The sequence below is a fragment of the Podarcis tiliguerta genome (genome assembly GCF_965153285.1).
Source record: "Podarcis tiliguerta genome assembly, chromosome: 9".
In the NCBI taxonomy this organism is placed as follows: Eukaryota; Metazoa; Chordata; class Lepidosauria; order Squamata; family Lacertidae; genus Podarcis; species Podarcis tiliguerta.
The window spans coordinates 2,454,604-2,482,551 of NC_139542.1; the positions used below are offsets into that span (position 1 = coordinate 2,454,604).

The following is a 27,948-nucleotide window of genomic DNA, read 5'->3' on the forward strand; positions in this document are numbered from 1 at the left end:
GCATGGCATCTTCTTGTCCTTCAAGGCTCAGGAGCCTAAATCTTTGTGACAAAGACACAAGGTGCCATCGCTGCTCAAGCCCCCGACTCCCTGGCATTTTGCCGTCTCCGTTTCTCCGGGCCGTGGAGGGACACGCCAAGAGGGAAGGTGGGAGGGATATAATGTCCCTGTCTAATGTGAACACAGTGTTTAAGAGCAAGATTAGGGCAGCCACGTCAGGAACGATCTCCTACGACGAGTGTCAGCAGATGGGGGCAGCTCCCCCGCTGTAAGGTAAGGTGAAGCGGCAACTTCAGATGGTGGGTTTCAGTGCCTCTGGCGGTGGCAGGTGCAGATCTGACCCACGGGGTGCAACCCAGCAGGAAGTTCTCCTGCAAAGACCCCACCCCACTCTTGCCCAGGTCCTGTGTTTCCATGAGGGTCACACAAGGCTCTGGGCAATGGTTGCCAGGATAGTGAGCGGAAGAGGTCTTGCCACTGGGCCTTCCTGCTCTAGGTATCGAAACATAGAATTGTAAAGTTGGAAGGGAACCCAGAGGTCATCGTGTCCAAGCCCCTGCCAGGCAGAAGTCTAAACTAAAGCATCCATGACAGGTGGCTGTCCAACCGGTGCTTAAAAACCTCCTGAGGGAGACTGTTCCACTGTGAAACAGCTCTTACTGTCAGAAAGTTCTTCCTGATACAGTCGTAATTTGGAAGTCAAACAGAATCCGTTCCGGAAGTCCGTTTGACTTCCAAAATGTTTAGAAACCAAGCGCGACCTCTGATTGGCTGCAGGAAGCTCCTGCAGCCAATCAGAAGCCCCGTCGGACATTTGGCTTCCAAAAACAGTTCATAAACCGGAACGGTCACTTCTGGGTTTGCAGTGTTCAGGAACCAAAATGTTCAAGAACTAAGCTGTTTGAAAACCAAGGTACGACTGTATTTAGTAAGAATCTCCTTCCTTCTCACTTGAAGCCATGGGTTCGAGTCCTACCCTCCAGACCAGCAGAAAACAAGCTTTTCCCTTTTCCATGTGACAGCCCTTAATATATTTGAAGAGGGCTATCATATCTCCAACAAAGGTCTGTATAGTTAAAGCTATGGTTTTCCCAGTAGTGATGTATGGAAGTGAGAGCTGGACCATAAAGAAGGCTGGTTGCTGAAGAATTGATGCTTTTGAATTCTGGTGCTGGAGGAGACTCTTGAGAGTCCCATGGACTATAAGAAAATCAAACCTCTCCATTCTGAAGGAAATCAGCCATGAGTGCTCACTGGAAGGACAGATCCTGAAGCTGAGGCTCCAATACTCTGGCCACCTCATGAGAAGAGAAGACTCCCTGGAAAAGACCCTGATGTTGGGAAAGATGGAGGGCGCAAGGAGAAGGGGACGACAGAGGACGAGATGGTTGGATAGTGTTCTCGAAGCTACCAGCACGGGTTTGACCAAAATGCGGGAGGCAGTGGAAGACAGAAGTGCCTGGCGTGCTCTGGTCCATGGGGTCACGAAGAGTCGGACACGACTAAATGACCAAACAACAACAAATCATATCTCCTCTCAGTCTCCTCTTTTACACACTAAACACACTCAGCTCCTTCAACTGTTCCTCATCAGGCTTGGTTTCCAGACCCTTGATCCTCTTGGTCTCCCTCCTCTGCACACATTCTAGCTTGTCAACACCCTTCTTAAATTGTGGGGCCCAGAACTGGACACAGGTTTCCAGGTGTCAGCCATCTTGGGGACTTGAGGTCTTGGGTCATAGAACTGAGCACTGATATCCCCCAATTTTTCTCTAAGAACCAGGTGCTTATCTAAGGGGTGTCAGGGAGGGTTTCCGGCCATTACCACTAGAGGGCTCTGTTTGTTAGCAGGATTGCTTTCTCAGCCCCACCCAGGCTTCTTTTGATTGGGCCCTGATGGGATAAAGGCTTACAGGCCAGCTGGTCCTTTGCTTTGCATTCCTGCCGGCCCAGGATTCCTCCTTGCCTGGCTGTACGCATCTGTCAAGGATTGCTTGATTGGGGTGCAGCTGCCCCATGTGGTAAACCACAGAACTACAGGTGGCCACAGTCCCCTCCTGAAGATGCAGTGGAAGTGAGTTCCATAGGCTGTGTGAAGGAGGGCTTTCTTTTTCCTGTCCTGAACCTTCCAGCATTCAGCTTCAGATGTCCACAAGTTCTGGTCCTACGATAGAGCAAAAAAATAAAAGTTTCTCTATCCACTATCTTCAAGCCACTCATAATTTTATAAATTTCTATCAAGTTGCCTTTTCTCTAAGCTAAAAAGTCCCAAATGCTGCACTCTTTTTTTTCATAGGGGTAACTTTCCATCACCTTGATCATTTGAGCTGCACTTTTTGGAAACTTTCCCAACTCTACAATATCCTTTTTAAGGTGAGGCAACCAGAACTGGACACAGTTCCAAAGGTGGCTGCACAAACCATTTGTACCCTTCTCTATCCTCCACCAAGGGACAATATTCTCAGTTTATTGAAAAGCATTGAGAAATCTCCCTGCACCCCAGCACCAATCTGCTGTTCAAGCCAATTGCTAGGATGTACCTGAAACCTGCCTCCTCAGCGGTACACGGGGTCACACCTCTTGCTGCCAAGGGAAATCACATCAGGCAAATGGGAAGACATGTTAACCTCCCTCTCAGCGCGGCTGGAACAGGGAGCCCTGGAATTAAACCGCTCAGTCAAAACATTAAGGAGCTATTAAAGCATAACACCAAGATGGCAAGGAGACAGGCCCGGCTAAAAGCTTTTTGGCGTCGCGTAGATTGCGATAATCCCAGGCCTGTTACTGTGCTCAGAAGGGAGACAAGGAGAAGACAAAGACATAACAGGCAAGAGAGAGACTGAGAGGAAGAGATGGGGGAGCAGGGAGTGTCTGGGCATTTTATGTGCAATTAAAGCACAAATCAACACTAATAAGGATTTACTGATTAGCCTGATTCGTACTCAGCAGCCAATAAGCCCTGCAGAGGAGTTGGCAGCGTGGTTCAGGGCACGGCAGTCTGCATCACCTGGAAATCTCTACCTAGACTGGGCATGGTTTTCTCTGGCAGAGTACAGGATTTTAGGGTTGGAAGGGACCACAAGGGTCATCTAGTCCAACCCCTTGCATATCTGGGCTGCCATTTGCCTGGTAGGACCCCTGCCCCACCCCAGAGTTTGAGGCTTTGTGTCTCCCCATGTAGCCTTTCGTAGAATCAAGCCACAGGCTTAGTCTGCCTGTGGGGTAATCCAGCTCTGCCCCACAGTTTCTTGAAGAGGGTGAATGATACCAAATTAACGCTTCTATTCCTCCCTGAGCTTCTGCATGTGCTGGGCCTGGGGATAACCTGTGAAATGCGGCCCAGGACCAGTCCAGAATCTGGAGGTTCCACTAGGAGTCAGTCCAACAGGGCCAAGGAAGGACACAAGGCAGGAAACCAGGCTAGGTCAGGCACAGGGTATAGCATACAGCAATGTTGCTCCCGCAACCTGGGGCAGGGTCCGGCAGCCTTTTATCTTTGCCAGGGTAGCGGCCGGTCCTGAGCCCCTGGCAACTCACCTCCCTGTCTCACCCGAAGGCGAGCACTCCTCCTGCGAATACTCAGGTCTCTCCTTCTCTCAGACCTGAGTCTCTGCAGCTCGGGAGACGTCGGTGGGTTACTAGACCCAGGGGCCCCTTCAGCCTCCCCTGACCCAACAGGTAGTGGAGCAGCTGTAAGTGATGGCCCAGCTGAAGGCAACAAGGTCATCCCCGCATCTGGAGCCAGGGCAGGCTCAGGCCCCTGACTCGGCCCAGCTGGTGTTTGTTGCAGGGAAACCTGTGCAGACTGGGGCTCTTCGGGATCAGGACCCAGACTTGGTTCAGATGATGCCTGGGGCAAAGGATCCAGTGCAGATTGAGACTGGTTCCGAGTCCAAGCCCGAGTCCCAGGCCATCACACTGCAAAGGGTTCTGTCTGAGCGCATGTTCTCCTACAAGGGAGCATTCCTGACTCACGGGACGTCTAGGGGAGGCCGCCCAAAGGCCACACCCACAAGTCGGTCTTTACAATGACCTTGTCCCACTTGGGTTATTTATTCTAGGACCTGGCAAAAGCCCTTTTGGAGGGGATTTAGTAACACGGCCTCTATTGTGCAGCAGGAAGCAAACCAGCCCTTCCCAAGCAGGGTGTGTTCGGTCTGCAGTCCACGATTTGGCTCTCGCTCTCTCTTTTTTTAACAACAAATAGCCACGGACATTTTCAGACAAAAACATGCCCCTGGACGAGGCGGGGCAGTGAGGAGAGCGATAAGCAGTGTCCCGGAGGGCAGCCGCCACCCTGGGAATTCAGGCGTGCCGGTGGAGGCCTGACCCCGCGGGAAGGTCAGGATCTAGAACGTAACTCGGAACGCATCAGGAAGGACCTCGAGGCCGTCTCCATTGGGTGGTGCTTGCGTGGCGAGTTCCTGCCCCCCCCCCAGTGGAAATAAAGACACATGACACAATTATTAATGGGCTAAATGGGCTAAATAAGGACACAACTTTGTTGGTTACAGGTGAAGAGCGCTATTAGCTTAGGCATTGGTCCTAACTGTCTATATCCAACTTCAGCCCATCCGCTTGAAGACCGGGAAGGGTTAACCACCAGTAGGGGGAGTCCTGATGATGCACATCAACTAGGAACTCCCCTGGGGTCACTGATATGGGGTGTGCCTTAGGCCCTCACCTCCATAGGCTTTGGTCAGGGCCATGCCCCCCGGAATCCTTTACCGGACTACCCTTCAATATGTGGGGCAGGTGATGGCGCTTCCTCCCCTCTTCCATCTACAGAGCAATACCACCGCCAAACCCAGAAAGTTGTGGTGATTTGCTACAAGGTAGGCGAAAACCAAGTGGATGGTGCCAATTTACCAAGTGGAAAAATTCCTACCAGGCCCCTCAACGGGGACCAACCGAGGTCCATAGCAAGGTCAAGGAATGAAAACCTTATAGGGTGGGAGGGTGGGAAACAGGAACAGCTGGTAGGCAGCAAAAGAGGGAGATCCCTGGCCACGCCTGCGTTTAAATTGGGCAGGCCATGCCCCCAAAGCCAGACGATTGGCTGGCCAGGGTGTGACGCGGCCAGGGATTCCCCCAATTTTGCGGGGGCTGGGGCCATGATGCCTGCAATCCCACCTCCTCTGCAGGGCAGAAGTGGCTTTCTTGGAAGCCCTGATGAAACGCTCTCCCAATCTGTTGAGTCTTTCGTGACATGATGACATCAACGTTTTGCTCTCTTGGAAGCATGCCACTAGAATCTGTCCTAGAATCATAGAACCAGAGGACTTCCAGTGAATGGGAGAGGGGGTCCCACCACGTTCGAAGGTCATTCATTCCACGGTCAAACAGGAGCTTCAACCTGGATTGGTCGTAAGTGGGCAGCCAACGCAACTTTATCATAATGCTATCACATGATCTCGGTTCGGATGCTCCCGTCAGCAATCTGACTGCAGCATTCTGCATCAAACCAGGCCCACATAGAGTGCCTTGCAGCAAACTGATCTTTGTTTGTGTTTTTTATGAAAAACTACCTCCTTCTTACATCTTAGATCAAGACGTGAACTGAAACACAATTATCTTGCAAAATTCGCACATTTCTGAATTTTGTGATGCCGTTCTCTAATGCACAAAAACGCAGATGTATTAAGGGGTGTGCATAGATAATGCCTATATGAGGTAAAATAACAGACAGAAATGCATTCCACTGTGGGGCAGTGCTTGTAAAAGGCATGTATATTAGTTAAAACAGCATCCAAAAATTCAGAATTTTCACACAGATTTTTTTTTTTTAAAGCCATCGGTCCAGTATACCTGAAAGAGCGTCTTCATCCCCATTGTCCAGCTCAGACACTGAGGTCCAGCTTCTGGCAGTTCCCTCACTGCAAGAAGTGAGGTTACAGGGAACCAGGCAGAGGGCCTTCTTGGTGGTGGCGCCTGCCCTGTGGAACACCCTCCCATCAGATGTCAAGCAGATTTAATTTAAGAAGTAGATATGAACTAAGAAATGTGTGGAAAATTGAGAAGGGAAGGAGTACCAGCCAAGTTGAGGGAAGTCAAAAAATGAGAGAATGGTTTTATAAATTGTTTGAATTGTATTAATTTGTCTTATTTGTAAACTGAATAAAAATTATATTTAAAAAAAAAAAACAGATGTCAAGGAAATAAACAATCTGATTTTCAGAAGACATCTGAAGGCAGCCCTGTTTAGGGAAGTTTTTTTAATGTTTGATGTTTTATCGTGTTTTTAATATTCTATTGGGACGTGGGTAGCGCTGTGGATTAAACCACAGACCCTAGGGCTTGCCGATGAGAAGGTCGGCGGTTCGAATCCTTGCGACGGGGTGAGCTCCTGTTTCTCAGTCCCTGCTCCTGCCAACCTAGCAGTTTGAAAGCACGTCAAAATGCAAGTAGATGAATAGGTACCGCTCCAGTGGAGGCAGGAACGCTTTTGAATCCCAGTTGCTGGAAATTGCAGGAGCGGAGAGGGTAAATGATGCTCTGGTTCGCCAGAAGTGGCTTAGTCATGCTGGCCACATGACCCAAAAGCTGGCGCTGGCTCCCTTGTCCAGTAAATGAGATGAGCGCCGCAACCCCAGAGTCGGTCATGAATGGACCTAATGGTCAGGGGTCCCTTTACCTTAACCTTTAATATTCTATTGGGTGCTGCCCAGAGTGGCTGGGGAAACCCAGCCAGATGGGTGGGGTATAAATAATAAATTATTATTATTATTATTATTATTATTATTATTATTATTATTACCCTCTTCGCTCCTGCAATTTCCAGCAACTGGGATTCAAAAGCGTTCCTGCCTCCACTAGGTGATAAGACTCTGGGCTAGGTGATGCAGAAGATGCTCTCTGCGGTCCCGTCTGTGGCTTCCTATGCACATTTGCAAGCCCCCCCTCCAAAAAAAAAAAAAGGAAAAGAAAACAGATCTTGAAAGGCGGGCTATATATGAGACGCAGTTAACCTTTCCCCTCTTTCCTCTCTCTATTTTCCTTGGCCTCCTGCAATTCTCCACCCCAGGCCTCTCTCTCTCGAAGAATCTGCGCTGGGGAAGGGGAGGGTCTTTCCTCCCCGCCCTCCCCCCTCCCCACATGTTGTGTCTGCCCTCCACATCTTGCACATTCCTGCAAAGGAATCCAGGGGGGTGGGAAAGCCTCCCTACATTTGGAAGGGGGTGGTATGTTTCGGCAAGGGCTCCCGCGCTGCCCAGGCAAAGGAGAGAGGAGGAGGAGGAGGAGGGAGGTGTTGGGGGTCTCTGTCCCGCAGGGGTGGGGTAGGCTGAGCCTGGGCCCCCCTTCTTCCTCCCACCCCACCGTCCCATGCAGCACATCTGCAGCTGGGCTTGCAATTTGAACGAGAGCCAGGTCTGGGCTGGGCCAGGATAAGGGGGTGGGGAGGAGAGGGAGGCCTGGAGGAAATCGGGAGGAGAGGCAGAAAGAGACTGAGGACCAAGCAGACCAAAGGACTCTCTCTGGGCATGGTCTTCAGCTTGCGAGGTCCAGAAGAAGAGGTGGCCTCAGGGGAAGCCTCAGGGGCTTTGTCCCGGTCGCGCCATCTGCGGTTCGCTGGCACCGCCCGTGAAGAAGAGGTGAGGCTCCCTTCTCGGCTAATCCTTTCGGGCGAGAAGAGTTTTGGAAGAAGGAGACAGGCAGTTCTAGAAAGCCATGGGCAATGCCAAGGTTGGGGTTGGGGGTGGCGGCTTGTGGCGAACGAAGGATGCAGGGTGGAAGGAGGTTGGAGATTAGGTGGCATCTCTTCTAGCCCTTCATGCCAGGGGAGGAGAGGGTGGGATGGTGGGTGGGGTGGCCTTGGAGTCGGGGAGGAAAAAGGAGTTGGGTCTCAGTCCTGCTCATGCGACCCAGAAGCTTGCTTGCTGGCTGGCTGGCTCCCGGCCTCTAAGCCAGACTTTCTGGGCAAGACACCACCTCGTAAGGTTGTTGTGAAGATAAATGGAGATACGGGTAGGTTGTAAGTTACCCAAGACTGCAAAAACCACCCCAAGCAATGTGGGAGGGCTGGGGGAATAGCTTGGGGTAAGACTGCAGGTCTTCTTTGACTTACATATGGATTATCAGGTGCGTTAAAAAAAAAATCTGTTTAACGAAGTTTATACCCCACTTGATTGTAAGAACAACCACCACCCACCAAACCTATATTGATTTTTTAAAAAATAAAATATTTGAAATTGTCAATAAAGACAGTGAAAACAGGATTTAGAAAACAACCAAAAGATGATTAAACAGTAGCTAAAACAGGATAAAATGCATGTTGTTATTGTTGTTGTTGTTGTTGTTGATACCCCACCCATCTGGCTGGGTTTCCCCAGCCACTCTGGACAGCTTCCAACAAAATATTAAAATACTGTACAATAGTCTGTTAAACATTAAAAGCTTCCCTAAACAGGGCTGCCTTCAGATGTCTTCTAAAAGTCTGGTCGTTGTTCTCTTTGACATCTGGTGGGAGGCTGTTCCTCAGGGCTGGTGCCACCACCAAGAAGGCCCTCTGCCTGGTTCCTTGTAACTTGGCTTCTCGCAGCGAGGGAACCGCCAGAAGGCCCTTGGCGCTGGACCTCAGCGTCCGGGCAGAACGATGGGGGTGGAGACGCTCCTTCAGGTATACCAGGCCCCGAGGCCGTTAAGTTGTTCATGTCTGGGGAGGCTTGCCTAAACAAAAATGTTTTAAGCAGATGCCTAGAGTGGCTGGGGAAACCCAGCTAGATGGGCGGGGTATAAATATATTATTATTATTATTATTATTATTATTATGAGTACAGTAAAGGCACCTGCCTGGCGTCAACAGGCCATGAGTTCCAAAGTATACGTAGGTGCTGCCTCGCTAACATATTGATTTCTTACAAGTGTGGACGAGTGTGACGTGGCCTCTGTAGCAGGGCCGGTTCCACAGTTCAGAGATGTCACAGAATAATAGAATTGTCAAGTTGGAAGGGACCCTGAGGATCATCTAGTCCAGCCTACCCAATGCAGGAATATGGAGCATTGCAGGACTGTGCATCTGTCTCATATGGGGCTCAAACCTGCAATCTTGGTGTTATCAGCACCACTCTCTATCCAACTGAGCTACCCAGGCTATATTGAGTGGACCTATTTGGGGTAAGGCAATCCCATAAGTATTCGGGATTTGAAACCAGGCCTCCCAACCCCTTAGTCCAACGCTCTATCTCTCCTTCTTTCCTGAAAGGGGTTCAAGATGCTGAACGCAGCTCCCCAGCTCTGCAGTTTATACCCTTAGCAACAATGTGAGGTAATAAGGCCCGGGGTCATCCTGTGAGTTTCACAGCAGAAGAGGGATTTAAACCCGGACCCTCTCAAGTCCCAAGTCCAGCCCTCTAGCCACTACATTTTATTGTTATCTGCTTATTTGTTTTACGTAAACCACTTGAGATCTTTTTTTCAAAAAACCCCAACAACATTAAATAAGGAATAAAGAATAAATACACCACACTGGCTCTCGTGAGGTCAGAGCCCTCAGTCCCAATTCCAGGAGTGGAGATCTGAAACATCTGGAGTTTCCAGGTTTGCTTAGCTACAAAATATTGGAGAAAACCTTGGACTTGCAGTGGGATCGTAACTCTTCTTACCTGGGGGTCAAAATGTTCTTACACCTGCTCTATAACAGTGGCATGAAAGTTTCTTCGAATCACGACTTCTCAGTAGTGGGTAAAAGCTTTTCCTGTTGAATATCTACTGGTCAGCAACTGGAAAGGGAACCAGGCAGAAGGCCTTCTCAGTGGTGGCTCCCACCTTGTGGATCACCCTCCTATCCAATGTCAAGAAGATGAGTAACTATACAGCTTTTAGAAGATGTCTGAAGGCAGCCCAGTCAGATGGATGGGGAATAATAATAATAATAATAATAATAATAATAATAATAATAATAATATAATGATAATAATAATAGGCAGAGGACCCTTGCATAAACATGGGCCAAGAAAAGTTTAAGTTCCCATCTGGGGAATAGTTAAGGGTCGATCTGGGTATTGGCTGAGGTCTACAGGTCCTCTTGGAACAGGAGATCTTATGAGCATGTGAGAGGGGTCAGGGTGGGGCTTTTTTGTTGATTATGATTCCCAAAATTTCTGAGTCTCATCCCTGCATTTGGAGAAGAGTATAAGTGAAGTCCAGTAGGTAAAAAGGGTGGGAACAGCTCTCAGAAGCAAATAAGTGTATACAGGGAAGAATATTGGCCTGAGACAACAGGGACCAATGTATAATTCCCCACCTTCTTTAACCATCCCATGATATTCAGAATCAGGGTTTGGGAAGGGTATATTTCTCCCCACTCACCTTTTCAAGAAGACACACTTGTGTTTAACAGGGAAGATAGTTGTGAAACAAGTAACAGACTGGAAAATGCATTGAAAACACTCCGTATCCCATGGTGCAGTGCTCCCTGACAAATGTCCATGTCCCCGTGGGCTGCTAAAATTTCTTGGTTTAGACTCAAAAGTCTCAAAGAAAAACTTCTTTCTGGGCTCTTGATCTCCATACTTAAACTTGTCCCAAGATGAGAAAATAAGAAGCCAAACTCATTTTAACCATTCAGGGACTTTGAGCGTGGAACATGGAGGTCGTACTTCTTTGAAATAAATTTCCCATGAACTGTGCAAGAAGAGTAAGATGGAAGGAGAGCCTGATGAGGAGGATATCTGGATGTACAGACCTTTCTTTTCTTCCTCTTACCTCCTGTAAACAGAACAGCCAAAAGATGGAACAAGACCATGAACTGCAAACCTCTAAGCTTCTATTAGCACTTAAGATTGTGGTGACAAACAGTGGAAGAGAGATCCTCTTTGCAGGTTTCCCACGGTCATCTGGCTGTCCGCTGTGAAAAGAGGATGCTGGACTAAATGGGCCATTGGCCTGATCCAGCACCCAGCTCTTCTTATGTTCTGACCCACCTTAAACAACAGTATGGATAAGCCCTTAATTTCAGCTTAAACTAGGCTTCTCCAACCTAGCACTCTCCAGATATTTAGGACTACAACTCCCATGAGGCTGCGTTGGCTGGGTCTAATGAAAATTGTAGTCCAAGGCATCAAGCTGGGAGAGGCTTGGTCTGATCCTGCAAACTGCCCTCGGTTCGTTTTTTCTTCATTTTCAGTATGTTTTTTCTTCGTTTCTGTACGTTTCCGAGCACAATTCAAAGTGCTGGTGTTGACCTTTAAAGCCCTAAACAGCCTCGGCCCAGTATACCTGAAGGAGCGTCTCCATCCCCATCATTCTGCCCGGACGCTGAGGTCCAGCGCCGAGGGCCTTCTGGCGGTTCCCTCATTGCAAGAAGCAAAGCTACAGGGAACCAGGCAGAGGGCCTTCTCGGTAGTGGCGCCCGCCCTGTGGAACGCCCTCCCGTCAGATGTCAAAGCGATAAATAACTACTTGACATTTAGAAGACATCTTAAGGCAGCCCTGTTCAGGGAAGTTTTTAATCTGTGATATTTTACTGTATTTTTTGTTTCTATGGAAGCCGCCCAGAGTGGCTGGGGAAACCCAGCCAGATGGACGGGGTACAAATAATAAATTATTATTATTATTATCATATTCACAATGGGCTCACAGACTTTAACCATTAGCAAAGTTGGAAAGAAATGCTCTTGAATTCCTGCTCTGCAGAAGTGTTTATTCCGGAATCTAACAAAGGGAGGGTCCCCTGTTCTAAGAATTCGCTATGTTTCTCTCCACCTGCCTCCCCTCAGTCCCTCAGAAGGAACCAACTGGCTGTCCACTTTGGTGACCCTGTCTCAATGGGCAGAACCCCGGGAGATTTCCTGCACTTAGTGGCTCTTGATTTGTGCCGAAAAATGTGCCACCAGACCCCCCCTCTTGACTAGTCTGCTGTAGACAACAAACGCTTTCAGTGCTCCTTTATCCAGAAAGCAGGCCGAGTGAGCCAACAGTTTCTCAAGGCTGATTGTGAGAAAAGGCACAATGCTTTGCAGAGCCCTTTTTGCACACTGAAAACTGCTTCGGAAGCAAATTATGATCGCATCTTGGTGGTTGCTCTCGCTTGGCTTCTGCTCAAAGTTGTATTTTCTCTCTCTCTCTCTCTCTTTTTTGCAAGAGGAGGTGCGTGCGGGGACAAGGCCGCTGCAGCCAATCAAATGCTTGTGGTTCTTCCTGTAGCAGTGCCCTTTGATCCCACAGATGGAAATTATAATCTTATGTATGCTTTGCCTTTTACATCATAGGAAACAAAATACTTTCACTACCAGAAGTCAGGGCAGAGAAGCAAACATATGCAAGGCAGGAGAGAGGGAGAATTATTGTGGTGCAGTCGCTGGATCGGATGTTCTCTCCATGTTTTAGAAATACTTAAACCCAAGTACTGTGTTGGGACTGGTGCGCAGACCGCATACCTTAAATTATTCCTGCATCACAGGGGGTTGGACTTGATGATCCTTGGGGTCCCCATTCCAACACTACAATTCTATGATTCTGTAAGCCCAGAGAAGGATCACCAGCAATTCCTAAAATGAAAGGTGCTAGTTCTACTTGAGACTCAAAGCTCCTTCCGTGCCTATGAATCCAACTGTGTCAGGGTAGTTCTTGTTGAAGAAAAGGCACTCTGTATATGCTCGGGGGCCCTCTTCTTGTTATGACCCATGCTCTGGCACTCAAAAGTAGTTTGAGGGCCACACCTGCCTATACCTTTTGTAATAATATCTCTGTCTGTCATCCTGATGGCCCTCCTTTTTGTTGTTGTTGTTTAGTCATTTAGTCATGTCCGAATCTTCATGACCCACTGGACCAGAGCACAACAGGCACTCCTGTCTTCCACTGCCTCTCGCAGTTTGGTCAAACTCATGCTGGTCGCTTCGAGAACACTGTCCCACCATCTCGTCCTCTGTCGTCCCCTTCTCCTTGTGCCCTCCATCTTTCCCAACATCAGGGTCTTTTCCAGGGAGTCTTCTCTTCTCATGAGGTGGCCAAAGTCTTGGAGCCTCAGCTTCAGGATCTGTCCTTCCAGTGAGCACTCAGGGCTGATTTCCTTCAGAATGGATCGGTTTGATCTTCTTGCAGTCCATGGGACTCTCAAGCACTCCTTTTTTTAGTGATCTATTATTGGATGATTAGTTCTGAAGAAGTTAAAAAGATGAGCACCTGAGGATGCTTTGTAAAAGGAAAACCAGGTTCCCAAAGTTTCTTCTCCCCCAACTTTGCCACCTGATATTTAGTAACACACATTCCCATCTAAAAAGTGGGGTGGAAATAAGATGGTTAAATCCAGAGTCTAAAAGTAGCATTGCAGAATACTCCAAACCTCCATGTCCATGAGTTCAGTAATCTTTATGACTGAATTCAGATAAACAATTTATCAAGAAAACCCAAATAACTGCCCGGTCCTTCCATTCAAAAGAAAACCCCCAAAGCAGCTTGCAAATTAAAACCCACACACAGCCCTGTGTGAAACACCGGCAGCTCTGTAAATAAATTGCCCTGGTGATGATGATAATCTTAAGACTGCTCAGCCGCAAGCTGAGACAAGCCTTGCAGAATCTGAATTACAACAGCTTGGCTCCAATAGCATACCTGCAATTGCTTTGCTCCTGAACTGCTAGAAACTGCCTGAAAACTCAGATCTAAGGTTTTGTAAGCAAAATGGCCAGCAAGCCTTTCGGGAGATGACTAACTTGGTGAAATCCAAACCATCCGTTTCAATCTATTTCTATAACCACTTTAGCAGTCATGGAGAATCCTGGGAACTGCTGTTTGTTAAGGCTGCAGACTGATCTCATGGAGCTGCAGTTTCTGGCACCCAGCAGTAAACTACAATTCCCAGGGTTCTCCATGATTGTTCAGTAGTGAAGGTAAAGGTAAAGGAACCCCTGACTGTTAGGTCCAGTCGTGGCCGACTCTGGGGTTGCGGTGCTCATCTCACTTTATTGGCCGAGGGAGCCGGCGTACAGCTTCCGGGTCATGTGGCCAGCAGGACTAAGCCGCTTCTGGCGAACCAGAGCAGTGCACGGAAATGCCCTTTACCTTCCCGCCAAAGAGGTACCTATTTATCTACTTGCACTTTGACGTGCTTTCGAACTGCTAGGTTGGCAGGAGCAGGGACCGAGCAACTGGAGCTCAGCCCGTTGCAGGAATTTGAACCGCCGACCTTCTGATTGGCAAGTCCTAGGCTCTGTGGTTTAACCCACAGCACCACCCATGTCCCATATTGATACTTTAAATGGAGAATAGCAAATTTAGAACAGAATAGTGAAAGAAACTAGTAAAAAGGTGAACCAGGGCACTATGAAGCAAATATTTTACAAATCGGTTTGGTTCCCTTTATTCTACTCTGATTAGAGAGCTAGTGTAGAGACTGCGCTGTGAATCAGGAGGCCTCTGGTTCAAACCTTGCAGCTGCCATGAACTCACTAGGTACTGTTAGTCAAACCCACTCTCAGCCTTGATCCTTCCATCTACAATATGGGAATAATAATCCCGGTTTACTTTATAGGGCTGTTGTTAGGATTAAAACTATAAATGCACTGGGAGCACTTTTAAGATGATGCCTCAAATGGTGGAGGCAGACAGGATGTGTTCAGATGTGAACGGGGATCGCCCCAAAGCCCAAAGTTGGTGGGCTGACAGACTGCCAAATTATGGACCACCTTTAACTTCTCTAGGGACGCGGGTGGCACTGTGGGTTAAAGCCTCAGCGCCTAGGGCTTGCCGATCGAAAGGTCAGCGGTTCGAATCCCCGCGGCGGGGTGCGCTCCCATTGCTCGGTCCCAGCGCCTGCCAACCTAGCAGTTCGAAAGCACTCCAGGGTGCAAGTAGATAAATAGGGACCGCTTACTAGCGGGAAGGTAAATGGCGTTTCCGTGTGCGGCTCTGTCTCGCCAGAGCAGCGATGTCACGCTGGCCACGTGACCCGGAAATGTCTTCGGACAGCGCTGGCCCCCGGCCTCTTTGAGTGAGATGGGCGCACAACCCTAGAGTCTGTCAAGACTGGCCCGTACGGGCAGGGGTACCTTTACCTTTACCTTTTTTAACTTCTCTGCATAAGAACATAATCAGAGGCTGTTGGATCAGACCAGCATCCCATCTTGCCCGACATCCTGTTCTCACAAGGGCCAGGCAGACGAGGCGCTGGCATCAGTTTGATTGGCGCCCCTGGTCTCTAATGCAGAGGGTGTGCTCTTTAAACCAGCTTTAGAGATCTCCGCAGCTGATATCACTGGAGTCATTCTCCATCCCCTTCCCACCCATTCCTGTGTCTCTATTTATAGGCGGCGCAGTTACGGAAATGTGTTCTGGTCAGGAAGAGCTTGGCAGCTGCAGTTTCAGAATGAGATCTTTCCTCTCGGGACTTCCGGGGTTTGGAGCGGCCCGTTTGGAACACGGGGTGTGGCCCCACCTCAGAGAGTCTGCTCCTGTTGTTTGTGCCCAGTATCTGGCGATCGTTGGCATATTGGTTCTGATCATAGAGGCGTGTTTGGTGATAGATCAGCTCCTAGGCAGGGAGGAATGGATGACTGTGCTGATTTCAGTTTCTTCTCTTCTTCTTCTTCTTCTTCTTCTTCTTCTTCTTCTTCTTCTTCTTCTTCTTTATTTGTACCCTGCCCATCTGGCTGGGTTTCCCCAGCCACTCTGGGTGGCTTCCAACAAAGATTAAAAATACATTAAAATGTCACACATTAAAAACTGATGCACATTTAAAGCACACAACTTTCCCCCAAAGAATCCTGGAAAGTGTAGTTTCAGTCACACAGAACTGCAGTCCCCAGCACCCTTGGCAAACTACAGGGGGGAATCGTGTGCTTCGAGTGTGTATTGGATGTGCTTTAGACGTGTGGCTCTGCCGCCTTGTTTTTCTAATCTTCAGTTTGGCTTGCCCCAAGTTCAAGTGGACTTGAACATTCACACACATTCTTGTTCCTACTTTGGCAAGCAATTTCCCCGAAGGGTATGAATTGTGTGCTCAAACTCGGGACAGAAGGGAGAAACGTGCTATGAGGAAGGCACGCTTGGCAAATCCACACCGTGGTCAGCTCCCACCCAATGTTCAATTGGTTTCCTGCCCGAAACCAATGTCCCCAGTGTGCAACCAGAACTGGCCTCCACAGTCACTTACAGACTCACTGTTAAGACCAGGGGTCAGCAAACTTTTTCAGCAGGGGGCCAGTCCACAGTCCCTCAGACCTTGTGGGGGGCCGGACTATATTTTGAACGGAGGGGGATGAATGAATTCCTATGCCCCACAGATAACCCAGAGATGCATTTTAAATAAAAGGACACATTCTACTCATGTAAAAACACGCTGATTCCTGGACCATCCACGGACCGGATTTAGAAGGCGATTGTGCTGCGTCCAGCCCCCGGGCCTTAGTATGCCTACCCATGGTTAAGACCATGTTCAAGGAAGACAATCTTGCTCAGCTATGAGTGATTGCCAAAGAAGAAGAAGGACCAAATTTTGCGGTCAATGCACATCCCCACCTGAGACAGATGTTCAATATCACATCTCACCCGCTTTTCGCAATCGCTGCTAATCACCAAAGCTCTTTCCGGTGTGCGTCATATTCTGTTGGCCTTCAGTTTATTACATTTTATATGTTGTTAAAAATATGTATTTCGTAAACAATAATCCAAATTAAAACCACGCGATAAAAACATATTTTAGAAGTTAAAAACAGACGTCAATTAGCCTTTGTGGAAATATGTTTCCTTAATTGCCTGCATAGGCCTGGCAGAATAGAAAAATTGTCAGCAGGCAATTTAGAATTTAAAACAGAAGGTCCCTTCCAAATCTCTATTTGCAGAGTATTCCACAACTCTGAGGTGATGGCACTAAAGCCTTGGTTTCTTCTTGCTGTCAAACGAGCCTTGCTTGAGGGATGGGCAGTGACACTCCTGCAGAGAATCTCAGGAATCGAGCTGAGATGAAAAGGCTCAGCAAATCCCTGGACCCAAGTTGTTCAGGGCTTTGTAAATTAAGAGAAGGACCTTGAACCTGGCATGATTGGAAGTGGGCAGCTGTTTTCACAATGGCAACACATTCTGTCGGATAGGTGCCCCTGTCAGCAATTTGGCTGCAGCATTCTGCACCAGTTGGAGCTTCCGAACCAAACCCAAGGACAGCCCCACATAGAGCGCCTTGAGGTTACCAACACAAGGAGTTTTCAGACCACTGCAGCATGAATAGAGCGTTCTGAAATATGCAGTGCATGGAGTGCATGGGCTGTGACCAAAAATAATATGCATTTGCCAGCAAGCAACACATATTGATGGGCTTGGTGTGATGTTCCTTCTGGAAATCTGAGTGGGGTGTTCAGAGAGGTCTGCCAGCATAATGGCATCTCAGCAACATTACCAGCCTGAAGGAGCGTCTCCACCCCCATCGTTCAGCCCACACACAGGTTCAGCTCCGAGAGCCTTCTGGTGGTTCCCTCACTGCAAGAAGTCAAGTTACAGGGAACCAGGCAGAGGGCCTTCTCGGTGGTGGCACCTGCCTTGTAGAACGCCCTCCCGTCAGATGTCAAGGAAATAAACAACTATCTGACATTTAGAAGACATCTGAAGGCAGCCGTGTTTAGAGAAGTTTCTAATGTTTGATGTTTTATTGTGTTTTTAATATTCTGTTGGGAGCCACATAGAGAGGCTGGGGGAACCCAGCCAGATGGGCAGGGTATGTATGTATGTATGTATGTATGTATGTATGTATGTATGTATATCATCATCATCAGATTCCATGGACTGGCTGGACACAGACGAATGGTGGGAGGAAGGAACCAGCTGAGGAACCACCAAGGGAACAAGGCTCTGAGCCTGGGGACTGGTAGTGAGATGATGATGAGTGGTCAGATGGAGATGAGAGAGAAGACTGGGAAGAGGAGGTATTGGAAGCTGAAGGGATAACAGGGCTCCGTGAGCAGGGAGACTCTGTGGCAGAGAGAAGTACAGAACTAGAGGCAGAAGCTGAAGCAGGAGAGGAGAGAGGCCAAGAGGCAGAGAGGAGTCAGGCTGCTGAAGAAGTCAAGGTGTCTCCCCCTCTCTTGTGACCAGCTCCCCTCCCTCTTGGTCTCCCAGAACCAGGAGAGGCATGAAAAGGGTGGAGGAGAGTTTGGCTGCACACAGGCTTGGAAAAAGCCCTGGAAAGCTGGGGACTTATACGGTTGTGGGGAGATGGGGACTTTCATTCCGGGCATCTGATGCATGGTGTAAAAATATGTGGCGTTTAGTATTAGCTGGAAAAATAAAGGCTTGGAGAACCCTGAAAAATTCATTGCTGCTTGTTGGGATTTTATCTTATCTACAAGAAGTAGACACAGGACAGCCTCTCCACAGCACAACATGAAATTTGGCTTCCTTGATGGTTTCAAGTACTTCACCCACCGAATATTAAATCATTTTTGTATATGCTGTGCTGCCTTTTTGTACTTCTATTGGTTTGCTTTATTTACTTCAATAAAATCTTTTTTAAAAAAAATCAGAGGGCAATTTGATTGGGATGTTCTTTCTGTCTTTCAGCCAGAAAAGTGATGTGAAGATGTCAACGCTTGTGGAACCAGCAATGCACACTCTCCAAATTGGTAAGAAGTACTGGAAGATAGTCAGTGATATGGAAAAAACTGGGCATATTCAGCCTGGGAAAATAAAAGAAGGTGGGTGGTGGGCAGATGACCTGGGTACCACTTTCCAAATCTCTGAAGAGGGTGAAGACAATTTCGCTACTGCCTCAGAGGGCAGTAGGACACTAGACCTGGTAATCTTACATTACCTCACTGTTACTTACCAAAGCACTGGGTGAGAGTTCTGTCCAAGGCCAAGGAAAAATAACACGTTGTTGTTTCAAACATGTTTTGAATTGGCAGCCTTAGCTGTGTTGCATTCCTGAGCTTTCTGAGGAATTGATAAGTGTCACTTCTGCAACGATGCTGGGCTTGGGGATTTCTGCAGAATAAAGGTAAAGGTACCCCTGTCCGTACGGGCCAGTCTTGACAGACTCTAGGGTTGTGCGCCCATCTCACTCAAAGAGGCCGGGGGCCAGCGCTGTCCGAAGACACTTCCAGGTCACATGGCCAGCGTGACATCGCTGCTCTGGCGAGCCAGAGCTGCACACGGAAACGCCGTTTACCTTCCTGCTAGTAAGCGGTCCCTATTTATCTACTTGCACCCGGGAGTGCTTTCGAACTGCTAGGTTGGCAGGCGCTGGGACCGAGCAACGGGAGCGCACCCCGCCGCGGGGATTCGAACCGCCGACCTTTCGATCGGCAAGCCCTAGGCACTGAGGCTTTAACCCACAGCGCCACCCGCGTCCCGTGTCTGCAGAATAGCCAGAGGCAAAACAGAGAAGTTGCTTCAGAGGTGGCACTTCAGAATGTGTTGAGAGGATATCAACCCACCTCCCCACTTACCTATCAGGCTACTTTCCTAAAAAAAACCACACAACTCCAGGCATTTCAATTTGAACTTTTTGCTGGGAGAGCAGATGGACAAAGGTGCAAAGCCCTTCTGTCTACACCTAGAGTCTTGATCCAGATTGTGGTCTTTGTGTTGGACTTAGAGCAACAGAACAATCTGGTCATTACAAAGAAATTCTGTCCTTGGTATGCCTCCCCCCCCCCCTTCTCAGTTTGATACCATATTTGTATAAATTACCCATCCCAAAATACAGATGTGCCTTCACACTGGCCAGACTGGACGTGATGCCCTCTGCCGTACTTGAGATTCCAGCTGAGAAACGACTCTGCCCCTGTGGAGATGGCAATCTGGAAACAGTGGCTCATGTTCTCCTGTCCTGTCCCCTTTATAAAGATCTGAGCAATGAGATCATCACCCCACTCTTACTTTCCATCCCAGGCCGCCCATCTGCGGCCACACTGGTCTTTTTTTTTTATCAGATCAAAATGATCAGACAACAGCAAAGGGTGCTAGGTTTATCGAGGGTGCAATGAGATTAAGGGCCACTATCTGAAGAAGAAGAAGAAGAAGAGTTTGGATTTGATATCCCGCCTTTCACTCCCTTTAAGGAGTCTCCAAGCGGCTAACATTCTCCTTTCCCTTCCTCCCCCACAACAAACACTCTGTGAGATGAGTGGGGCTGAGAGACTTCAGAGAAGTGTGACTGGCCCAAGGTCACCCAGCAGTTGCATGTGGAGGAGCGGAGACTCGAACCCGGTTCCCCAGATTACGAGACTACCACTCTTAACCACTACACCACACTGGCTCTCTGAACGATGATCTTGGTCATTTGATTGCCCTTTTTACCCATTGTTGTCTTTTTAATTGTATATATTGCTTGTTTTATGTTCCTATGGACGTTGGCTAATGCGAATCAGGTTTATCTGTCTGTCTTTGTGTTGGCAGTGTGTGAGAGCGTGAGACAGAGAGGGGGGGGAACCTGCACTCTTGCAGAACTACACAATCAAAATCAGAATTCATGTTGTTGTTGTTGTTGTTTAGTCATTTAGTTGTGTCCGACTCTTCGTGACCCCATGGACCAGAGCACGCCAGGCACTCCTGTCTTCCACTGCCTCCCGCAGTTTGGTCAAACTCATGCTGGTAGCTTCAAGAACACTGTCCCACCATCTCGTCCTCTGTCGTCCCCTTCTCCTTGTGCCCTCCATCTTTCCCAACATCAGGGTCTTTTCCAGGGAGTCTTCTCTTCTCATGAGGTGGCCAAAGTATTGGAGCCTCAGCTTCAGGATCTGTCCTTCCAGTGAGCACTCAGGGCTGATTTCCTTCAGAATGGAGAGGTTGGGTCTTCTTGCAGTCCATGGGACTCTCAAGAGTCTCCTCCAGCACCATAATTCAAAAGCATCAATTCTTCGGCAATCAACCTTCTTTATGATCCAGCTCTCACTTCCATACATCACTACTAGGAAAACCATAGTTTTAACTATACAGACCTTTGTTAGAATTCATATGTTTTTTTAAAAAATCTTTATTTTATATTCTAGCCCATATTGAAGCTCAGATTTGCTCAGAAAGTGTGCAGGAATCCCATGCTGATATCTCAGAAGTCAAAGAGGCATCAAAAATGGATTTCCATGGGTCAGAGAGTATGAGGCAATAAGCGCTCTGACCTTGCCCCCTCCCCATGATCAGCAAAAACAGGGGGGAGGGGATCCAAAATATCCAAAATATTTGCATATTTTAGGCACCTTGTGGAATTCCTGTGGAAGCAGAGCGCTTCTGGATCATGTAATCTAGCCCAGCCTCCTGTTCTCACTGTGGGAAAAGGGGTGCTGGTGTCGCTGTGGGTTAAACCACTGAGCCTCTTGGGCTTGCCGATCAGAAGGTCAGCGGTTCGAATCCCCACGATGGGTGAGCTCCCGTTGCTCGGTCCCTGCTCCTGCCAATCTAGCAGTTCGAAAGCACGTCAAGTGCAAGTAGATAAATAGGTACTGCTGTGGCGGGAAGGTAAACGGCATCTCTGTGCGCTCTGGCACTTGTCATGGTGATCCATTGCGCCAGAAGCGGTTTAGTCCTGCTGGCCACATGACCCAGAAAGCTGTCTGAGGACAAGCGCTGGTTCCCTTGGCCTGAAAGCGAGATGAGTGCCACAACCCCAAACTTAGTTGGCCTCTAAGGTGCTACTGGAATGACTTTTTTTATTTTGTTTTGACTATGGCAGACCAACACAGCTACCTACCTGTAACTACAACCCCATAGTTGCCTTTGACGGGACTTAACCACCCAGGGGTCCTTTACCTTTTTCCTTTTCTGCCTTCTCACTGTGGCCAACCAGCTGCCCCAATGGGAAGCCCAGATCCTCTGACACGAGAAGCAGAAGGTAGCCACCGTTCTTCATGCAGCACATCGTTAAACTGTGGAACTCCCTGCCACAGGATGCAGGGATGGCCGCCAACTGGGATGGCTTTTGGAGAGGATTAGACATATTCATGGAGGAGGAAAGGGCAATTGATGGCTACTAACCAGGATAGCTCTGCTGTGCCGCCCCAGCTGGTAGTAGCAGAGCTAGAAACCACCAGAGGGGAGAGTGGCTCTTGGGTTCGAATCCTGCTTGAGGTTTCCCACAGGCATCTGTGAGGACAGGATGCTGGACTAGATGAGCCACTGGCCTGATCCTGCAGGCTCTTCTTATGCCAGTGGCCCTTCCACTTTTCTCGAAGATGAGTTTGGTTTGCCTGCGTACGTTTGGTTTCCTTTCGCACAGAGGAGGCTGAGGGCACGCTCCTGAGTGTTTCAACTTACCTGCGGCATGATTTATAATTTACACCCGTGATGTTATTGTTTCCTAAGAATTTGTGTACCGTTTTGCGAGGCGTCCTGTTTGCTGCGTGAGCTCAGTTCCAGCGGCTTTGATCCCAAAGCAGCTATTTGTTTTCATTTCGGCAGAGTGCCTCTTTCATTTCTTCCCTTCCACCCCCCCAATACGCACAAGTAAGAAGATCTGGGTAAAAAGCCTTCTCTGAGAACATGTTGGTTTCATTTCAAAATCCTGGCTGGTTTCTGTCTATTTTTTGTACCAGATGAAATATTAACATGACAGGCACCCGAGACAGAAAAAGCCACTTAGGGAATCGGAGAGAACGGTCTGGTGTCGTGTCTCTCCAGCCGCTGATTCTTCACAGCGAGAGTTGCTGAGACTAATCTCTGGAGCTGTATTTGGAAAGGGACAAAAAAAAACCCCATCTTTGACAGGCTCATAAAACCCAAGCCTTTTCAAACAACTCGCTTCTCCAGGCGTTCAGCCAGGAGCTGCGATGGAGTAACTCTCTGAAAAGTTCTCCTTCTCAGGACGTTGGTGGTCTGGGAAGGATAGAGGGGGCCTACTTTAAAGGGATGGTAATCTTTGGGATGCGGGTGGCGCTGTGGGTTAAAGCCTCAGTGCCTAGGGCTTGCCAATCGAAAGGTCGGCGGTTCGAATCCCCGTGGCGGGGTGCGCTCCCGCTGTTCGGTCCCAGCGCCTGCCAACCTAGCAGTTCGAAAGCACTCCCAGGTGCAAGTAGATAAATAGGGACCACTTACCAGTGGGAAGGTAAACGGTGTTTCCGTGTGCGGCTCTGGCTCGCCAGAGCAGAGATGTCATGCTGGCCACGTGACCCGGAAGTGTCTTCGGACAGCGCTGGCCCCCGGCCTCTTAAGTGAGATGGGCGCACAACCCTAGAGTCTGTCAAGACTGGCCCCTACGGGCAGGGGTACCTTTACCTTTACTTTAAAGGGATGGTAATCTTTGGTTATACCGTATATAAAGAAAATACTGTCCGTCTCTGCCGTTGCCAACATGGGGCAACCAGAATGGTCAAGGAAATGGAGCTACTCTTGTACAAGGAAAGGTGGAAGTTTGGGGACTTTTTGGAGAAAAAGAAAAAGAAAAGAAAGAGGTTAAATAAATAAATAAAATAATAATTTATTATTTATACCCTGCCCATCTGGCTGGGCTTCCCTAGCCACTCTGGGTGGCTTCCAACAAAATATTAAAATATAGTAATACATCAAACATTAAAATCTTCCCTAAACAGGGTTGCCTTCAGATGTCTTCTAAAAGTCCAATAGTTGTTTATTTCCTTGACATCTGATGGGAGGGTGTTCCACAGGGCGGGTGCCACTACCGAGAAGGCCCTGTGCCTGGTTCCCTGTAACCTGGCTTCTCGCAGGGAGGGAACTGCCAGAAGGCCCTCGGTGCTGGACCTCAGTGTCCAAGCTGAATGATGAGGATAGAGACACTCCTTCAGGAATACAGGGCCGAGGCCATTTAGGGCTTTCAAGGTCAGCACCAACACTTTGAATTGTGCTCGGAAACGTAGTGGGAACCAATGTAGGTCTTTCTATGTAGGTCTCGGCGGCTCCTCCCAGGCACCAGTCCAGCTGCCGCATATACGTGTCTGGAGGAAGTTGGAGAGCAAAGGGGTTTTCTCCCTCTCTCATAACTCGTGGGCGTCGGATGGAGCTGAATGTTGGAAGATTCAGTCTTTCATACGTACCTCTTGATTGACAGGGCGCACCAAATGAAATATGTGCTCACTCAGAGCAGATAGACTGTGGAACTCCCTGCCACAGGAGGAAGTGATGGCCACCAACTTGCATGGCTTTAGAAGATGATTAGAGAAATACATGGAGGAGGAGAGGGCTATCGATGGCAATGAATCCTGCTTGCGGGTTTTCCTTTGAGGCATGTGGCGTAGCGTGGGGGGGTGCAGGGGGGGCCGGCCGCACCGGGCGCAACATCTGGGGGTTAGGGTTAGGTGCGCAAATCCATGGGTTAGGGGGCGCAAATCCACGGGTTAGGGGGTGCAAATTACTTGCCTTGCCCCGGGTGCTGACAACCCACGCTACGCCACTGCCTTTGAGGCATGTGGCTGGTGTCCCTATTTCCCAGGGACAGTCCTGGATGGGCAGAAGCGGTTTCTGGTCTGATCCCAGAACGTCCCGCTTTTCCTTCGGACGTCCCTTTTGTCATCAGAGAATTGTTGGAGGGATGCCGAATTAGATAGGCCATTGGCTTGATCTTTCAGGCTCTTCTCGCGTAGTTTTGCGCTACAGACCCCGTGGCCACTGCCAGGACAGGATGCCAGGCGAGATGGGCGCTTGGCCTGATCCAGCCGCGCTCCTCTTAGGGTGCTGTTTGCCAAGTGCCTGGGCAGACCAGCCTTGCTCAAAGCAGGCCTTGAGATCTGAACCAGCACCCCCAGCCCCCTTCCAGCTCTGAGAAGAAGCCCTCGCTGCTAGGGGTCTCAGATGCCTTGCAGATAAAGTCACTCTCCTCCACCTCCTCCTCCTCTCCCCTGAACCAACAGCTGGATCCTGTCAGCCAAGAAGCCATACTTCTGGCCTGGAACGGGGCAGCAGTGATGGGGGGGGAGCAATTAACTCCATCCCCTAATTGGAACCATCTGCAGCGCAGGGGAGTGCGGTCTATGCGCCGACGGGACGGAGACATGTCTGCCTCATTAAGCGCGCATTGCGTGGGCGAGACGAGGCGTCCAGCACACTCAGGGCTCCAATCCGCACGAACACCACGCGTAGCTGTCAACGTTTCCCCTTTTTTAAAGGGAATTCCCTTATTCCGAATAGGATTCCTCACAAGAAAAGGGAAAAGTTGACAGCAAAGCCAGAGGCATGTTTGCTTCAGATAGCGTAGAGAACGATACCCGCCTCTCTTGGGCTGGAGCAGAGTCCCCTTCTTGGAAAATTGCAGTCTGCAACACACAAACACACACACACACACACACCTCCTTTTTTTCCAGGCTTGCTTGAGGTTTCTTACTTGCAGCTTGAGTCTTATTGATTTCAACAGAGCAAAAGAACCGGTTTGCACATTTGGGGCAACCTAGTGGCAAAGACCTCCCTGGCTTGAGGGTTAATAATAATAATAATAATAGATTTTTATTTATATCCTGCCCTCCCCACCTGAAGCTGGGCTCAGAACGGCTAACAACAATAAAAGTAACACAGTTTACATAAAATCACAATCAATTAATTGAAATGCATTCCAAAATCAATTCATTCTAAAATCAATTCAAAATCAAATTAATGGCAGCCATTGGGCTAGAGTTCTGTGAGGGTTACTGAAGGAGGGGGTCAGACTGTGCCTTGGCCAAAGGCCTGGTGGAACAGCTCCGTCTTGCAGGCCCCGCGGAAAGATGCCAAGTCCCGCAGGGCTCTAGTCTCATGTGACAGAGCGTTCCACCAGATCGGGGCCACAGCCGAAAAAGCCCTGGCTCTGGTTGAGGCCAGCCTAACCTCCCTGTGGCCCAGGACCTCCAAGATGTTTTTATTTGAAGACCGTAAGGTCCTCTGTGGGGCATACCAGGAGAGGCGGTCCCATAGGTATGAGGGTCCTAGGCCGTATAGGTGGTTCCAGGTCAGACTTCACTGGCAGGAGAGGTTGAGGACCAGAGTCTTCCTTCTCCTAGATGGGCTCCCTTCCCAGGTGGACGAGCCTCATCTGCCCCTCACTTCCCTCTACAGCAGCCTTTCTCAACCTGTGGGTCCCCAGACGTTGAACTACAACTCCCATCACCCCTATCTAGCAAGGCCAGAGCTCAGGGATGATGGGAGTTGTAGTCCAACAACATCTGGGGACCCACAGGTTGAGAACCGCTGCTCTACAGCCATGCCTGCCTTAAATAGGGCAGGCCACGCCCCCCAAGCCAGCCGATTGGCTAGCCAGGGGGTGACACGGTCGGGGATTCCCTCAATCGCGCAGAGGCTGAGCTCCAGCCGCCGCAGGCGTGGTGGGGGTGTGACGCCCGCAACGCCACCTCCTTTGCAGGGTGGAAGTGGCTTTAGCGGACTGGCTGGCTCGGGTCCCTCAGCCGATTGCTTGCTTACTCTGAGTTGTCTTTGCTCCTGGCAACCAGCACCCACTGGCCAGCCCCAGAGCCATCATTCGCCTCGGGAGCTTGGCAGGGCTGCTGCAAGCCTTTGTGTGGCAGAGATGGAAGAGGGCATCAGAGGAAGGAAGGAAGGAAAGAGGGACAGAGGCCAGTGTTGCCCGTTGAACCCCTGGCCAGCGTTCAAGGCACCTTCATTCTAGTAGGAATTCTAGGTGCTGATAGTCCAAGGGAGTAGAAAAACACTTTTAATGTATGCAACGACAGCAGCATGGATGCTATTAGCCCAGAGTTGGAAAGAGGATAAAGCCCCTACTAGAGAAGAATGGCAAATCAAACTGTTGGACTCTGCCGAAATGGCAAAATTGACCGGAAAGCTCAGGAACCGAGAAGACCAAAACTTTAACAAGGAATGGGGAAAAAATGGTAATTTATCTTGGAGACCACTGTAAACAGATGGAAACATTAGCAGAATTGCAATAACACTTGTAATGTAATGGGTGTTATGGAGATAATGAAGTTTTTTTAATATAATAAAATATGGAGTATAGAAAAAGATGCGGTAGAAAAGATTTAATAACAGGACCCATGAAAGGGATGGTGGGAAGTCCAGAGATTCAGAGAAATCTCTTAACTGTGGATATGTGTTATGTTATCTTTATAATTTTATACATGTAAAATCAAATAAAAAACTATGTTTTTTTAAAAAAAAGAAAACCACTGTCCTAAGGGTTTGAAACCCATTGGCTACCCAGTTTGGCCATTCTCAAGGTGTGGCCACTGTCACATGCTGAAATCTTCTAGGAGCCACAGGTAAGAGCTGAGTGCAGGATGGCAACCAAATGTGGACAAAATACCTCAGAAGGAGCAGGATGAGTCCCTCACCAGAGGTACTACCACTCCCCTAACACCCCAGCAGAGGTATAGGAAGCTTACTATCCACATTAAAGAAGAGTATGGATGAGCCCTGAGTTAAAACAGCTCCAAAACCTTTCGCAAGGTGACAGAAGATTTGGAGTTTGAACCACCTGGTTCATTCTGGGGAAATATAGAGTGCTGCTATCCATACTTGCTCAGGGATAAAGCATTTTGAAGTTGAATCCCAACAAGACAGAAGTATTGTTTTGGGGGGACAGGGGGTGAGCAGGTGTGGAGAACTCCCTGGTCCTGATTGGGGTACCTGTGCCTCTGAAGGACCAGGCGCGCATTGTACTGTGGAGAGTGTATTAACTTATGGTCTGTGTGTGTGGTTTGGGAGCTGCACGGTCAGGGAAAAAACAATGCTGTCCAGGGTTGTAAATACTGTGGAGAGAATAATTGGGTGCACTCTTCCCACCTTGGATCAAATCTACGCTTCCAGGTGTCACAAGAAAGCAGCAGAGATAGCGCAGGATAGTGCGCACCCCGGAAATGATCTCTTTCAGCTTCTGCCTTCTGGAAGAAGGTACAGGGTTATAAAGGCTAGGACTAGCCGCCTGAGAAACAGTTTTTATCCAAATGAGATTTTGGTTTTAAACGCAGCGTAAGGTAGTCTCTGTGGAAGTATATTGTATTTAATTATGGGGTATCAGAGGTTTTAGCAGGCTAACCAGGTTGGGATAGCTGGGATATCAGGCGTGTTGGTTTTTTAATGTCTGGTGTAGATTTTTTCAGTTTCCTTGTTCTGTATGGGACAATGACAACCTTA

General features: G+C 48.8%; 1 protein-coding gene across 2 annotated transcripts in view; it reads left to right on the forward strand.

Annotated features, from left to right (window-relative positions):
- The first annotated feature begins 7,391 nt into the window (after positions 1 to 7,391).
- Positions 7,392 to 27,948, forward strand: part of HSPA12B (heat shock protein family A (Hsp70) member 12B) — a 59,445-nt gene continuing 38,888 nt past the window's right edge. For both annotated transcript variants that reach the window (XM_083398374.1, XM_083398375.1), the window contains exons 1-2: positions 7,392 to 7,592; positions 18,487 to 18,548. In XM_083398374.1, coding sequence (XP_083254500.1) covers positions 18,506 to 18,548 — 43 coding nt within the window. In that variant the 5' untranslated portion in view covers positions 7,392 to 7,592; positions 18,487 to 18,505. The remainder of the gene's footprint in view (positions 7,593 to 18,486; positions 18,549 to 27,948) is intronic.